Source organism: Aythya fuligula, chromosome Z, assembly GCF_009819795.1.
Source record: "Aythya fuligula isolate bAytFul2 chromosome Z, bAytFul2.pri, whole genome shotgun sequence".
Classification (NCBI taxonomy): Eukaryota; Metazoa; Chordata; class Aves; order Anseriformes; family Anatidae; genus Aythya; species Aythya fuligula.
In genome coordinates, this window is record NC_045593.1 from 38440746 (window position 1) to 38456950 (window position 16205).

At 41.7% G+C, this 16205-nt stretch overlaps 1 protein-coding gene across 1 annotated transcript in view; it reads left to right on the plus strand.

Annotated features, from left to right (window-relative positions):
- Positions 1 to 1492: 1492 nt before the first annotated feature.
- The window catches only part of TRPM6 (transient receptor potential cation channel subfamily M member 6), an 84039-nt gene continuing 69326 nt past the window's right edge, over positions 1493 to 16205 (plus strand). Inside the window, exon 1 of the mRNA XM_032205646.1 lies at positions 1493 to 1675. Coding sequence (XP_032061537.1) covers positions 1493 to 1675 — 183 coding nt within the window. The remainder of the gene's footprint in view (positions 1676 to 16205) is intronic.

Sequence of the window (16205 nt, forward strand, 5' to 3'; positions counted from 1 at the left end):
AAAATGGAAGAGAAAGTGGAGGGGAAATACAGACAACATCCAGAGGCAGGCTGGCAGCTCACAGTTGGAACTTGCAGTTAACAGAACAGCATATCTGAAAGCAACAAAATAAAAGAAATATTAAGCAAGAAGGGGATGGGAGGGCAGGGTAGGGAAGCCAAAGAACTTTGGATTGGCTATGGGGAGATGATAATTTAGGAACAAAAAGAAAATAGAGTTGAGAGAAAAGTCACACTTGAGAGACAAGTTGGAGGAGATACAGAATAGATAAAACTGAAACTCGGAATAAAGGAAGAAGCGTCTCTGCCCTGTGCTAGCCCACACTAGGTGCAACGTGATACAAGCACAAGACTCCTGCACATGGGTCGGGGCAATCCCCAATGTCACTGCAGACTGGATGATGAACAGATGGAGAGCCCTGCAGAGAAGCACTTGGAGCTTCTGGTGAATGACAAATCAGACCTGAGCCAGCAGTGTGCATTTGCAGCCCAGAAGGCCCATTGTATCCTGGGATCCATGAAAAGAAGCATGGCCAGCAGTGAGAGGGAGGGGATTCTCCCCTAATACTCTGCTCTTGTGAGACCCCACCTGGAGCCTGTGTTCAGCTCTGGGGTCCCCAGCACAAGAAAGAAACGAATGTTTAAGAGCCCGTCCAGAGGAGGTCTCCTGTGAAGTCAGGCTGAGGGAGTTGGGGTTGTTCAGCCTATGAAGCGGAGACCTTACTGAGGCCATTCAACACGTAAAGTAGGCTTATAAATAAGATTATTTTTTATTTTATTTTATTTTATTTTATTTTATTTTATTTTATTTTATTTTATTTTATTTTATTTTATTTTATTTTATTTTATTTTATTTTATTTTATTTTATTTTATTTTATTTTTATCAGGGTCGGTAGTGACAGCACAAGGGGTAATTGTTTTAATATAAAAGAGGGGAGATTTAGATTGAACATTTGGAAGGACTTTTTTGCTCTGAGGGTGGTGAGGCCCTGGCACAGGCTGCCCAGAGCAGCTGTGGCTGCCCCATCCCTGGAGGTGTTCAAGGCCAGGCTGGATGGGGCTTTGGGCAACCTGGTCTGGTGGGAGGTGTCCCTGCACATGGCAGGGGGGTTGGAAGTAGATGGTCTGTAAGGTCGGTCCCTTCCAACCCGAACCATTCTGTGATCCGAACTGCTGCAGGTGCTTGTGTTGGCCCAATGCCCATGTTCTTGGGAGGTTTAAAGCCCTGCAGGGGACAGTGATAACTCCTGATGGGGTGCTGAGGTTGATGCTTCGGGTTTTCGTTGCCGTGTGTACGCCGCGCTTGGGACACTCGGTTCAGCGCCCGCCGGGTGGGGAGCGGCATTGCCCCGCGGTGCCGGTGCCGGTGCCCGTGAGGCGCGGGAGGGACGCCGGGGGTGAAGGCCGGCGCCCCGGGAGCCGCCGCGCCCCGCCGAGGCGCCGCCCGCCCGCTCGGCCGCCGCGGGACAAGGATCGGCGGCGCCGCACGGGCATGGCGACGTGGCGGGACCTGCTCTTCTCGCAGCTGGGCCCCGTCTGGCGGGGGGGCAGCTGGCGGCACGCGGCCCACGAGTGCTGCGCCGAGGACCTCCGCGCACGGGAGGCTCCGCGCCCCCCGCGCCGCCGCGGGTCGGCCGAGGGCAGCCGCGAACCCGCGGCCCCCGCGCAGCCTGAGGTGAGGCTGGGGAGGGTGGGCGGGCGGAGAGGCAGCGCTGCCCCCTGCCGAGCCGGCGGTGGGGCTGGCAGCCGGCGGGGCGCCGCGGTGCCTGCGCCGACCGAGAGCATCTTCCCTTCCCTTCCCTTCCCTTCCCTTCCCTTCCCTTCCCTTCCCTTCCCTTCCCTTCCCTTCCCTTCCCTTCCCTTCCCTTCCCTTCCCTTCCCTTCCCTTCCCTTCCCTTCCCTTCCCTTCCCTTCCCTTCCCTTCCCTTCCCTTCCCTTCCCTTCCCTTCCCTTCCCTTCCCTTCCCTTCCCTTCCCTTCCCTTCCCTTCCCTTCCCTTCCCTTCCCTTCCCTTCCCTTCCCTTCCCTTCCCTTCCCTTCCCTTCCCTTCCCTTCCCTTCCCTTCCCTTCCCTTCCCTTCCCTTCCCTTCCCTTCCCTTCCCTTCCCTTCCCTTCCCTTCCCTTCCCTTCCCTTCCCTTCCCCCAGGTATCTTGAGCATCCTTTTCTAATATACCTGATGATACAAGAAGTATGTCTACAGTAGACTTTTCTTTGCAAATATCCCAATTTACAAATATAATTTTCAAAATATGCAGTATCTGCCAGCACACCAAGAAACAGGTGAAGTTGGGTTTTAAGTTGTAAACTCCTGAAGGTAAATCACAAACTCCTTTTTTGATACCTAAAAAGAGTGGCCATTTTCAGAGATGGACTGCACATTGGACTCCACAGGTAGCCAAACCCAGGGGAATTCCAGTGTTACCTACAGGAATATGCTCATATTTGTATGAGACTAAAATGGGCTTAAGGAAGCATCCTTTTTTTTGTTTATGAAAGAATATGCGCTGAAGTTTTGAAGTCAGTTTACAGGCTTTTCCTCAGTAAGTTTATAGTATAACAACCTTATGTAACGTAATGACATGCTTATATAGTGTTATTAAAAAACATGATAAGCAGCAAATAAGTTGGAGTATGTTTGAACTTAAGTTTCCTTAATCATCTTTTGGCTTGATAAGGGACAAAGGATGAAACTTTCTCAGCTGTTGAAAGGTCAGAGGCACAGAATTTGCCCTGTAGTGAACGTGCTGGAATATGCTGTCTAGAAGTAACCTGTATCAGAAAGAAAACAAGAATCATGCAGAAACACGCTGGAGGAAGACATATCTCTCTGACTCCACCTTCACCTTCACTTTTTTTTTTTTTTTTTAATGTTGTAGGGACAAGGAGATGTTGAGGAAGTTAATTGTTATCTTCTTCTACCCTTTCCATTTGTGTACACTGAAGTGGAATCTAAAACGTCACAAAGTAGTTTTAGAAAAGCAGAAGGTAGATGAGTTTAAAATTTCTGTAGCTCATGGGGAAAAAAAGGTCTCCATAAGCGTCTGTCTGTTCGTGCATGCACATAATTGTGCAGTGTCCATAGGTGGGTCACAGCTAACATTTTCAAAAACATGTAAGTGATTTATGCACCTAATTTCCTGTTTTCAGAGGTATGTGGAGCATAGGTCCCAGTGGAGCCAGTCAAGCTTTGGGTGGCCACTTTGTGGAGAACCTGATGAACTGGGCAGCTGCAACACGTCACTCCTCTGTCATCCCAAGGAATTCTTGTTTGCACATGTGTAACCACTGTGGCAGGTGCCTGGAATAACAGAAAACAAATTTTCAAGGTCATGGGACCAAAATCATCCTTGATTTATGGTATTGTTTTTGAAGCTGGGTTTTGGTGCAGGGTAGCTTGTTAGGGGAAGGTTGCAGCTGTAGGAAGAGAAGGCTGATCCCTTCACCACTATTAACATCACTCTGAACATGGATGGTGTTGCAAAAAGGATGGTGAAGACTGCAAAGTACTGCTCTACTCCATCTGCAGCATCTATCAGTGTGGATCTAGCCTGGTTACATCTGCCTTAGTGGAATGAAAACTTCCCAGGAAGAAAATCTTAAGCAGAGGGAGAAAAGGTACTATGTGCAATACTGTTCCAGCATCTTTCTAATTCTAGAAATGAGGAACCAGGAGCACCTGACAGGCAGTGGAAAGAGTAAGCTAAATAATGAGAGATAATCTACTCTTTTATTTTATACATATTTTGGGGGGGATGCATGAAGAAACTGACACACGGTTATTTCTACACTTGAGTCCAGGGATAATCAGTTATGAAATAGAAGTACTGGGATAAGTATAAGGATAATCAGTTATGAAGTACTTCAACTCCATTGGTATTCTCAGCTCCACATGTTCCCAAATAAATTTGCAATAGGAGCCTCACTGTTTATGTTTATGGCTGCACAGTTTTGAAACTTGAATTGAGACCAACTTGAAGAGAAGGAGAAAGGTGTTTTTTTTTGGTTGTGTTTAGTCAGCTCTGTGACAACACAAAAAGAGGCAAATTCATGATAAATCTTCTTAATACACGTGTTACTTCTATTTTCTTACATTAGTATAAATAGTTAAATATAAATCACGAGTATTTTATGTCAGACAACTGTTTCCAAGAAACTTATTAATCCACCTCTTCTGGAGGTGAATTGTGTCAGATGAGTATATGATGTGAAGAAGAAAAGACTGAAACTATAGCAGGACCTAGATAAGCTAAGCTCTTTTAGCTAAGTTTAAATATGGATACTGGCACCTAAAATCTGTCTTGTTCTTGTTCTTGACAGAGCAGTTGTGTGCCTGACTTACGCTTAAGCTAATATCATGAAGGGCTAGTCTTACTGACAGGGTCTTTTGGAGTGTCACGTGAAAAACCAGGAATGGAGTGCTCAGAGCAGAACCCAACATTTTGTCCTAAATGAGTCCTCTCATCCTGCCTTTCATGGCTTGGTTAACCATAAATTCATTTTTCACTCAGCACCTTGTCTGTTGAAAAAGTAGGTCCCCCCCAAGTGACCCCCATAGGCTTTTGGTTGCTCTCCAGGGAGGTGGTAGGTTCTAGCTGGGTAATCCAATTTTTGGAGAATTGCCTTAATGAGTTTGAGACTTCAGGCAGTTCACAGCACAATGGAAAGCTGAAGGGGCGTTGATAAAGACTTCATTTTCTCTGCTGTTTTTCAGGAGGACCTGCTTTATCAACTGTTGTGTGAAGCTTCCGTGATTCTTGTAACACTTAAAGATATTTCTGTGTAACATGCAGACTAGATAAACCCTGTGATCTGCCCTGTATGCTGTGAATTACGAGCTCTTTTTTTGTATATTCTTATCTCTACCATTTTAACTCAGTTATTGAGAGCAGGTCATACCATATTGAGAGCTAGTCCTGAAAGAAAAGAGACCCCTTGAAAGGGTCATAGCTCTAAGTGAAGTATTTGGGCCTCACGAAAGGCAGGATTAAGCCTTTGTCCTCATCATTTCCGTATTGATGTCATTGTCTTTGCTCCTCTCCCATAGTGCTGATTCTGGTACATGGTTTTCTGGGTTGTCCAATTCCCTCTGTCTGTCATGCGGGCACAGAAGGAGGCAACCAAAAATAGTTTCTGGGATTACTTGCTGTTCTTGACTGGAGACAGAAGATAGGCACACAGATAGATGCAATTCATTAAAAAAAAAAAAAAAAAAGTGTTTTTTTTTTTTTAAATGCACTGCTGTCGTAACATCTTGACACCACTGTTTCCAAATCAAATGGCCTTGGGTTGCTACCAGAATGGGTGCTTCCTTTTTTTCCTAATTAGCAAGTCTCAGTGATGAGGGTGGAGTTTAGCACACTTCTGCATTGTTGCTGAATGCACACTCAGCTGGCACTCATCACCTTGCCCTTGATGGTCCCAGGTGCAATGGTCTGGAAATGTGTGAACGGCTGTGGCTGTGCTGTGTTGCCAGCTCCACAGCGCCAAAAACAACACATTTCCATTAAAAACATCGTTTCCTAGCTGCCGTGTAGTGCTAGAGTTTACTAGTGCAAAGGTGATGGGAGACTCAGTTGTTGCTGTAAAGGTTTCTCACCTGCTGTGACTTTAGCACCGCTTGGATGAGTGCAGGCTGCTCAGGTTGGGCTGTGGGTGTAAATCTCCTACCAGCCCAGCCAGAGCAGGACAGTCGCTGTTTTGATCCCAGCCCTGCTGCTATAAACAACTATATCTGTTTACACTTTACTGGCATGGCTTGACACCCAAAGAGGGGCAGAGGAACTTAGACCAGTAGGTCCCTGGTGCTTATGAGACATACCGCGCGCCGTCTGTGTGCCGGTGCTGTCCCCGCCGCCACCCCTCCTGCTGGCACAGCTCACGGAGCCGACCCCACACAGAGGGAGCCCCACAGCTTGGTGAGCAGGGTGGGAGGGAGCAGAGACCATCTGGGACACAGGGGAACCCAGCCTGGTGCGGTGGGGACAAGGAGCTTTGGTGACGGCTTGGGCCATTGCTGGGCTGTAAGTGGCAGCCGCAGCTGCTCCTTGCCCTCCAGGCCCAGGTAAGCAAAAGCCCTTTGGCTGCTCATGCAGCCTGCAGTGTGAGGAACAGCTGATAATGTGGGTGTCGCAGAGTGTATCTTGGCACAGGAGGCCGAAGGGTAGGTTTTGACAGACCTGGTGAAGGGCCTGAGGGTGTGCTCAAGTGGCCTTTGTTGCAAAGGGGCAGGAAGACATTCCTGTCCCCATAGCCTGTCATGTGCAGCTACTCCTAGGCCACCGCTAGCTTCCTCCATGGAGTTATTCATATTTACAATGGAGTGATTCATATTTAAAAGCAAGACACCACAAAGAAAACTTTTTATTTTTTATTATTTTTATGAGAGGTGCTAGAGTGGGCAGTGCTGAGGAGAGCAGCAAGCGATGTCTACCTTGGAGATGCAGATGTGGGACTTCAGCCTCCGCAGAGCTCATCAGAACTGCCTTCCCTATCACTTTGGAAAATGGGATTTCGGTCCTGTGAAAATCCTGCCTGTCTCACAGCACATGTGAGGTCTGCTGTGTGCAAATCCACCCCATAAAGATTTTATTAGGCTGTGAGACAAGCAGTGGAGCTAAAGGAACAAGGCTGTCAGGAGTGACAGCAAACGGCCAAGAGGCTCCAGGGGACACTTGTCTAGGTCATTCACATCCCGTAAACTTTCTAGTACTGCAGTTTAACACAGATTGCTATCAAACTGCCACTTCTCAGGGTTTCTCATGCTTCTCTCAGCTGAATGCTGCAAACTTTATTTGCTTTCCTTTCAAAGGTAACTTCAGGTAGTTTAGATATATCCTGTCTTCAGAGAGTCACTCCCCTAGCTAATGTTAGCTCTTCAGCTGTGAAAATACAAATAAATGAAAGCAAGCTCAGAAATTTATCAGCAGGTGTCAGATCTAATTTCCTTTTCTTCTTTGCCTTTTCTTGGTGAAGGAGAACCTGTACTAATGATCCAAAAGACAAGAGGAATGAGACAGGGGTAGTCTTCTGTTAAAAGGAAGGCATAAAATTATTTTCAATATGACTTTAAAGCACAGAGACTAAATTTCTGGATAAACATGAGTGTTTTTAGAACAAAGGAGCATTTTTACTTGAACATAGAACATGCTGTGATCTTTCCTGGAAAAACTAAAAATATTCACAAAACACAAGTTAAGTTTGATGGCTATCAAGAGGAAATCTTTGGCAAGAGATCAATGACTCATATTTACTCTAAAGCTGTGTTCAGTGTTTTAAGTATGTAGAATAGATTTTATAATTCAACAAATAACAGTAACGTGAGCCACAAGAGATATAATCTACTGCAAGCAAAGCTGTAGATGGTTTTAACTGCAAAGAGCTTTGTGCTGTATAATTTTGGATCTTTGAAGGAGGCATGCACAGGTAAGCACAGTGGGTGGCTGACCTGGGTGATCCCAGCAGGTGAGACCCAGTTTCAAATACAGCCAATTGCTTTTGCAAACATCAAGTGTTAACAAAGAAAAAGTACTGCCTTCTGGTGGTCCCAAAATGTCATACCAATACTACTGGCTTCAGAAATGTTGCCAGTGAGACAGGCAGAGCTGTTCATGTTGGGAACCTTGCAACTTTTGTCTCTGAAAGAGACCTGGTAAAGTAAGATCATTCTTACATTTAAATTTGCAAATACTCTGTTACTGGTTCCTTCTCCAGTCTGTCAAAGTTTTTTAACTTTCATAATTCACTCTGCAATTTCAGAACGTTTTCCATCCATTAAAATAATTAGAAGATATTTTTATATATCTTAGTATATGACTAGTTTGCTAAATAATCCATGTTTTAGGCTGCTCATTGAACTGGCTTTGTAAGAGGGCAATGTACAGTATTCTGTGTTCTAATGTTAGCAGTGTGAGACAGGTGTCAGTGTTTGGCAAGGTAGCTGCCACCAGCTTCAAACACAGATATTTTTGTTGTCTGTATGGGTCAGAGTTATGAAGCATAGCTGGATCCAAACTTTCTCAAAAATTACCATGCTTCCAGAGAAGTGGGTTTTAGATTGGCCTATTTTAGGCAGAGGGCCAAATTAAGTTTCATGTCACAGAGGCTTTTGTCATTCCCATTTGGGGAACATGCCCACGAACCTGTTTATAAGTAATTTGCAGATATGTAATGCCAGTACAAGATTTTTAGCAACGCGTTTGGAGCCTGCTTCAAGGATAGCACTGAGGAAGATTAATTGTAATTTGAGAATTCCTGTGTTTAGCTTGTTTGCAAGTGTCTGGGCTGTTGGCAGAAACATTACGGGGAGTGCCTGCCTCTGTGGCCTTCCTGTAGTCTGGTGCCAGTGGGCTGTGGGGTGGGATGGGACAGGAGAGTCTACTTGGAGCCTCCAGCTGCAAACTGTGCATCCCCCAGAGCCTCTGCACCCAGCAGGGAACATTACATCTTCTGTGACAGCAGAAAGGCTTAACTGATTCATTAATAAACTTAAATAGTAAGAGGTAATTAATTAGGCACAGGCTAATTTCATTCTGTGAGCTCAGCTTTCCATCACCTTGATAGTTCCGTGTTCCTGGAATCAAGCTGGGACTTTGACAGCAACAAGGAGATCATTTTCTGTTCAGTATTTCCTGTGTTCTGTTGTCATGACCCCACCGCTATTTGCAATCAGAATGTCCTTCTGGTTGTCCTGTGTGGTCCACTCTGAGATTAGAAACAATGTGTTGGAAAGCCAATTACAATCAAAGGGGTTTTCTTTTGTTGGCTAAGTTTGGGATGAAAATTTGGAAACATTTTTATGAGCCTTCAGTGTAAGGCCCAGATCCAGAAAAGCACTTAGCCATGCATTCTTTGCTTTTATGTGCAGTTGATTAAATGTAAAAGTACATGCCATAGTATGCATTTCGGACTGAATTTACTTGTTTCTAAGAAGCTGACAGGCTCCATTTGTGCTAAGGAGAATCATGTAAAATTTCTCTTCACTATAACTGAAGATTTTTAACAAGTTCTGTTGTCCCTCTCTAAACTTGGGTCTTTGTGATTTACCCTGCTAGCACTGGTGACTCCTCTTTTTTTTGCGTGTGTGGATATTTACAGAGATTTGAGAATATGCTAACAGAAAATATAGTTGAATGAATTACTAGGAAATAATCACAGAGATTCTGCTGTGGCCTGAAATGATACTTTATTCTTAAAAAGTGAAAAAAAAAAATCTGTGTTATGGAATCTAGATTCTTCTTACACAAGTGGTTTGGGATTAACTGGTAGCTGTCCTCTATAACTGGGCAAGGTGAACTATTGAGCAGTGAAAGCATTTGAGTTATTTTATTTTTTTGCACAGGACTTCTGTGAATCTTTTTGAAGTGCAGTGATGAAAGTTTTCTTGCAAATTAAATTACTTATAATGCAGTATTCCACAGATTTACAGTCCTGAACACTCAGTCAACAGAGTGGGTAAGAAAAATGTGAAAAGTGAAAAATACCAGTTAGTAACAGATGGGCTAGTGCACTGCAGTGGTAGAGGTATGGAGAACCACAGCACTTCTGTGTTACATGCCGGTCTGCAGTGTAGCCTGAACACAGTGAAACCTTAGAATACCTGGGAGTTTGTTGGAAACCTCACACTGCAGTTGTGTTTTATTGCACATAACCCTGTCATTTTACAATACACTTCTGCCTTATGTGAATCCAAAGTGGCGTTCTTTGTTATGATCAGTTGCTATATTACTTCATACCATAAGCATGCATGCAATGAAAATTGAAGAAGAAAGTTCCTTCCCTGAAAAGCTTATGCAAGGCAGCATGTTGAAGTTGGAACTCTCTTTCACACTGGCAGCAATTTAGTAATCACCATGGGGTGCAGAAATATTGCTGAAGTCCTATATTTAATGTAGAAATTGTTGAGGCATACAATGATGATACCTGAAAGTCCACCTTAGCTTTTATAGCCCAGGAAAAGATCCCAGAGCAAAGGGTTAAAAAGATAAATTTGCTGACAGGCTGAGCTCTTGTGAAATAGGCTCGAGTGTTGGCTTACAAGAACTCTGGCTACATTTCAGGTACCTAGTGTACTTGCAAGTGACTTGCTCCATGTCTAGTTAATTTTTAAAAGAGTTTAAGATATTTTAGGATACCCTGCTGAACACTGAGGCTAGATTCTTGTAGTGGCTATGCTAAGGGGAAATTCTTCTTTCCCTCTCTCACTTTGTGTTTGAATAAGTGTTGGTCACATGCTGCCTTATGCTGATTTCTCACAACTTCCACCTGAGAATGGTATCTTCCTTCTTCGCAGGCACTGAAAATCAATTTTAGGTCTTTTGGGTTTTTCTAATTTTGACATGAGTAGTAAAAGTTCTTTACAGGTATTGTGTAGGTATACTGGAGTCCTGGGGCAAAACTATTAGTCCCAGGTTTATCTGTTGCAATTAAATAAGTGTTTGCTTTCAACTCTCCATTTTAAGGGTTACAAAACATTTCTAAATTGGAAACAGAATTATGTGGTGGGTAGCTATATCCCATTTTGCTGAAATTCTGCCCGATCTGCTAAACTTCGCAAAAATACTGGCTCTAACAGTTAGGATCTTTAGGGATACGCAAATCCTTGAGACATGAGGGACAAGAGGGAATGGCCTCAAGTTGTGCCAGGGGAGGTTCAGGTTGGAAATGAGGAGACATTTCCTTCTCAGAAAGAGCAGTCAGACATTGGAATGGGTTGCCCAGGGAGCTGGTGGAGTCACCATCCCTGGGGGTGTTAAGGAAAGGTTGGACATGGCGCTTATGGTTTTGTGGGTTATAGTGTAGGGGGATGCTTGGGCCAGATGATCTTGGAGGTCGTTTCCAACCTTAATGACTCTGTGATTCTAAGAGTTAGAAAAATTTTTGTGTTTAGTGGATTCTGTGCAGAGCAGAGGTATATGGTGTTTGGTGGTACTTTTCAGCTCTTGAAGTAGTGTTTTGGCTAAGATATGAATCAGAGATCATTGCTTTCTCTGTTGTCAGCATTAATTTGCTGCAGTTTAGGAAGTGACTTGATTGTTTTGTCTAGTCTCCAACAGAAATGGATTTTTGCCTAAATGAACTAGCCTATTATTTAAAATGTCTAGTCATTATTTAATTTATCATTATCTTCCCCTGTCTACATCTACAGTAAAGACAGTTGTAGCTGTTTGTGGAAGAATTTATTTCAATAATGGATGAAATTATTCTGACACAAAGACAAGTGTCTTTTAATTTCCTTTTGTAGGGAATTTGACACTGTCGGGAACAGCATGCTGTTTATGCAGAAAATGTGTATATCTGTGCCTTTCACCCAAAGGGGAAGTTAGTACAACTAATGGTACTAAAATATTTGTTGTTTAGTTTTTGCAGTGTAACCTGGTTTCCCTGAGTTTGGTACTCAACCAGAAAACAGTGCTTATTGTCTGGTCTTGAAGGGGCTGAATGTTTCTTGCTGATCTTGGTTGGAAAAGCTAAATCCAGAGCAGGACAAATGCACATTAGCCACTGCTTATTGGTTTTTAATTGGTGCAGTGCATCTAAAAGCTCTGATTCTGGCAAGCCCTTTAGGAGGTGTCCAGGTGGACGTGGGCAGAAGACAGCAGGAAGAGGAACTGCAGTATTCATCTGAGAGAAGAGAGCAGGGCTGCCTGCACCCCTGCTCAGTGATGCTGTCGGGCCAGGGACTGTTGGTGCCATGCGTGAACCTGCGTACATGAGGAGTTGCTGAGCCCACCACGCTGCAGCCCTGGCTCTGGTGGCACCTTGCAGGTGGTGCTGCTGGGCTTTGGAGGGCTGCTTGCCTTTTCAGTAGTCTGGGCTTTTAGGCTTTGTCTGCTCTCGCTCCCTGTCAAGAAGGGGTTGAAAGTGGTGCGGGTGTTTCTCTGAATTTTACACTCTTGATCTATTTCTTTACTACTGGAAACCTTAATTTCTTAAATGTTCCTTCTGTTTAACCAAATTTGACCTGACTGCATCCCTTTAATACCGCATTATGTAAGAATCTCAGACATTAAATATATTGGAGAAGTGATTAAAAGCAGTTTTCTAAAAACTACTCATGTGCCTTAAATTTCAGTGCCAAACTCTTCCTACCCATTGACTAAATCAGGCTAGAAATCTGCAAAGCCTCTTCTGAGGCAGGGAATACTAAGCAGCAATCCTAATCCTCTGACTGGCAAGAAATGAGAAGGCAGAACTCCCACATAAAGGCCTTGGGACTTTCTGGAAGGAAAATTGCAGTATAAGCTTGTCTTTTGGTTTTCAGTATATCAGAAAATATATTTGTCAGTCAGAAATAACATACAGGTGTATTTTTGTCTCCTTTAGGATTTGGTGGTAGAAAGGATACATGTTGATACTTGCTGATGTGCATATATATATCATTGTAGTGAAGAAAAAAAAAATTTGATTTGTTGTTTAATTAAATGATGACAATTTGGAAATGTTTGTCACAGTTTTACGAAAGAAGTATACCTTTTTTTTTTAAATTTATTTATGTAGACAGAGGTCTGTATATATTCACATATATATATATACAGAGGTCTTTCAGAAAGCTAGGAACCAAAATCTGACAAACAGCAGTTGAGAAGTCTCCTATTTCCTTTCTTACTTGCCCAATGCTGATGTCATGAATGACTGTGAAGAACATGAAGTTTTAAAACCCTTTTCCCAATTATAGTATTAGTTTAGAAACCTTATTAAAGCCTTAGATTAAGAAATGGATGTTATTGTTATGGTATAAATTATACATAGGATGGAAGATTTCACCTTCATTTTATATAAAAGTAACAATGAATGTTTTGTATATCATAGTGTTTCAGTTTTGAAACTTATGCTTCACAAGATGAAAGAGACTTTTACAGACAAATTTCTATTTTATTTTTTCCTATGATTGATTGCAATTTTAATTTGTTATACATGTACTTTTAAATAAAACCATCTGTTCAGGAAGTTCATTAAAGACAAAAATGATGAAGAGTTTGCAAACTGTTTTTTGCTATATTTACTTATTTATCATTACATATGAAAACGAATGTTAAAGTTACAGATGTTTAGGCAGGCTTCATCAGGATTATATGCAAATATGATATTCAGTCCAAGTATTGCTTTTTTTAAATACAAAAAGTACAGGAAGCAAGGAGGTGAGATAGCACAGCATAGTCAACACTTTTTCAAACTCTTTGTGTAAACAAAGAAAAATTAATGTTGAAATACCAGTATGGAATAATAATCTATTTCTTTGCGGAGTGGGGTGAAATTTACCACTATTCTATCAACTTTTGTTTGAAACGTTGTTTCCAGCCCTATTTACTGAGAAGCTCTTTCAGGCTGAGAATCCTGAAGTGGAGTTATCTGAGATGAGTGTTATGCTAGAAGGATTTCTGAGCTACTTGAGTGAGATACAGCTTTGGTGTATTAGGATTCAAAGGTCAAATTAAATTCACTGTGACCTTGTTCATTTGAAGTAAATGAGAATTTTGTCAATGATCTCTATAAGAGCAAGATTAGATCCATGGCAAGTGATCTAAAGCTCACTGGAATCAATAGCGTTTTTCCATTAGCTTTGCTAGACCTTAAGCCTGACCCACTGGGATTCAAGTAGCCTGATCAGCTGCGGGATGTGTTGGTCCCTGCCCTTACTGCCTCAGTTACCTATGAAAACAGGTGGTTTGATCAAATTGTAAAACATTGCACCAAGCATCCAGAATTTTAAGCATTGTTACTTTTGTCTTAATCCTCTAAGCAAGACACAATCTAAAAAAAATAAATGTTTAAAGAAATGTGTGTTACTTTAGGAGATGGCTTAGATGTTCAGAAAGCTAATGGTAAAGAAGCCTATACATCTCCTCTATTAGATACTGTAATTTCAGTTTAACATAGTGTATTGCCATCCTTGCAGACTATAAATTATATTTTGTTTTGAAATAACCACACTAAAAAGTTGTAGTATACCAGATGACCTCTACCCACTTTAAAATTACTGATTTATGTTGTAACTTGTATCATTGTAACAGTGAATTTTGGAGATAAAAACTTAAGACACACTTTTTCAAATGTTTTCATGTGCCGATTACCTGAGCGCCAGTGCCTTACTCATTTAGCAGCATGTTTTGCTGTTGGTGCATATGTTAGTGCAATGCCCTCCTTTTACACTGGTCTGTATTCTCCAGTGCTGTCCTTCACACCTGGAAAGATACCCAGATAACACTTGATCTTCAAAATATGTCATACTGGAGATAAAATAGCTGGAGGGAGGTTGTGTGATGAAGTTGTGTGATGCCAGCAGCTTGTTCAAAAGTATTTCAACTACCCGTGTCATTACTAATCAAAGTGACAGCAAGCAGTGTGATTGTTTTTGTTCTCTCACAAGGCTGAGCACATTGCCCCAGCAAGTGCTGTGAGGCTTGTCCATTACACCCACTCACATTAATGAAAACTTTAGTCAAGTTCATTCTTACCCAAAGTGTCCCATAGAACAGAAAGATTTTTTGTTCCCTACTTTTGATTGAAAAGCATTACTTGAAATAGTAATAGACCTCAGAAAAATCAGAGTCCCAGAGTATTGTAACATTAGAAACATTTCACTGTTTTGCTTGATAGCTCAAACAACTAGAATAAAGTGGCTTGGGAAGCGTGAAACAATTCTAATTACTAACAAGACTACTGTTGAAAGGTTTTTAGAGCAGTGTGTATCTGCCCTCAAACAATGAAATTTGCTTCGCTGCTTCTCAGTTTTTCCTCAGATTTAATTTTTGTGCCTTGTCTTCAGTAGGCCTCTTTCTAGGATAATTAATTTTCCTGCATGCCCATGCTCTGTCCAGCCCTGAGGATCTTCCACGCTGTTACTTCTTCATTCTAAGCTCAACCAGACACAATTCAATTAGTTACTCCCAGAAGAATACACATGCACATCAATACCAGCAAACTGCTTTTTAATAAACTCTTTCATCTTTATCAGCGGGGTCCTGATTCAGACTACATTAAAATCAAAGAAAGGACTCCCATTAGTCCTGATGGGAGCTGGATCTGAACCTGCCGACAAGCTGATATTTCACCCAGGTAGCTCTTGGTATTCTATAACAAAGTGATTAGCTGTGAGATTATGCAGGGACATTTAGGGATGTGAAGCTAAAGTAAAAATACCCAAACAGACCAGTTTTATTAGGTATCATAGTTCCATTCAGGAGATAAAAGAGAGATACTCTCTTTTGTAAGAATTGTTTGTAAAATGTCTCCTTCATACAATGAATTAGAAAAGAATTCAATTCATGAGAATGGCTGTAATTCAGCTGATTAAGAGCAGTGCTAGGAGCATTTTTATGGTTGGAGGTCAGCAAATAATTCTTACAAAAGAGAGTATCTCCCTTTTTAAGTATGGAGACAAGCACTTACCATAAATATTTTTGCAAGGTAGACATATTGCATAGGAATAATCAATTGTAAGCATCAAAAGTGAATAAGGAGTCAACATTTATAATTTGATTGCTGTTTGCCTTGTAAGCCTAATCATAAAACAGGACCTTATTCTGTTACCAGACCTGTCCTGGAGGGCTTACCATGTAAGTAGAAGATAGACAACACATAGACAAAGAGTAATACGAACATGAGAAACAAGGCAATAATGATCAATATAATTGTATTTACTTTTAATGATAAAATATCTGTCCGTTGCATGTTTTATTATGGTGGCAGTTCCATTTAGCTGCAAAAACAAAACAAAACAAACAACAAACAAACAAACAAACAAACCTTCATTTTGTTTTAGTATTTACTTTATTTATTTTTATTTTTTTTTCTATTTTTATTTTTTTATTGTATTTTTATTTTATTTTATTTTTATTTATTTAGTATTTTTGTTTTAGTATTATTTCAGTCCTGGAGATTTTGAAGTTCGACATCCAGAAATCAGTCATTGTTTTCAGGGATTTTGATTCTGATAGGCCAGAATAGAAAGAGGTTTCCAGAATCACAAAATATTAGGGATTGGAAGGGACCTTGAAAGATCATTTCACTCCCAGTGAGATTCTTTGAAAAAAAATCTGTATACCACAGTGACTGTTCAATTCATTCAACTGCAACAGCCTTCACTGAGGCAATGTCCCTATGGAGAAACCCCACCTAATACCACTGTAAGCAGTAGGTTCAGTCTTTGGTCCTTGTCTTTTGTATTTCACTATAGGCCTTGTTCAGTAAACATGTAACCAGGATGC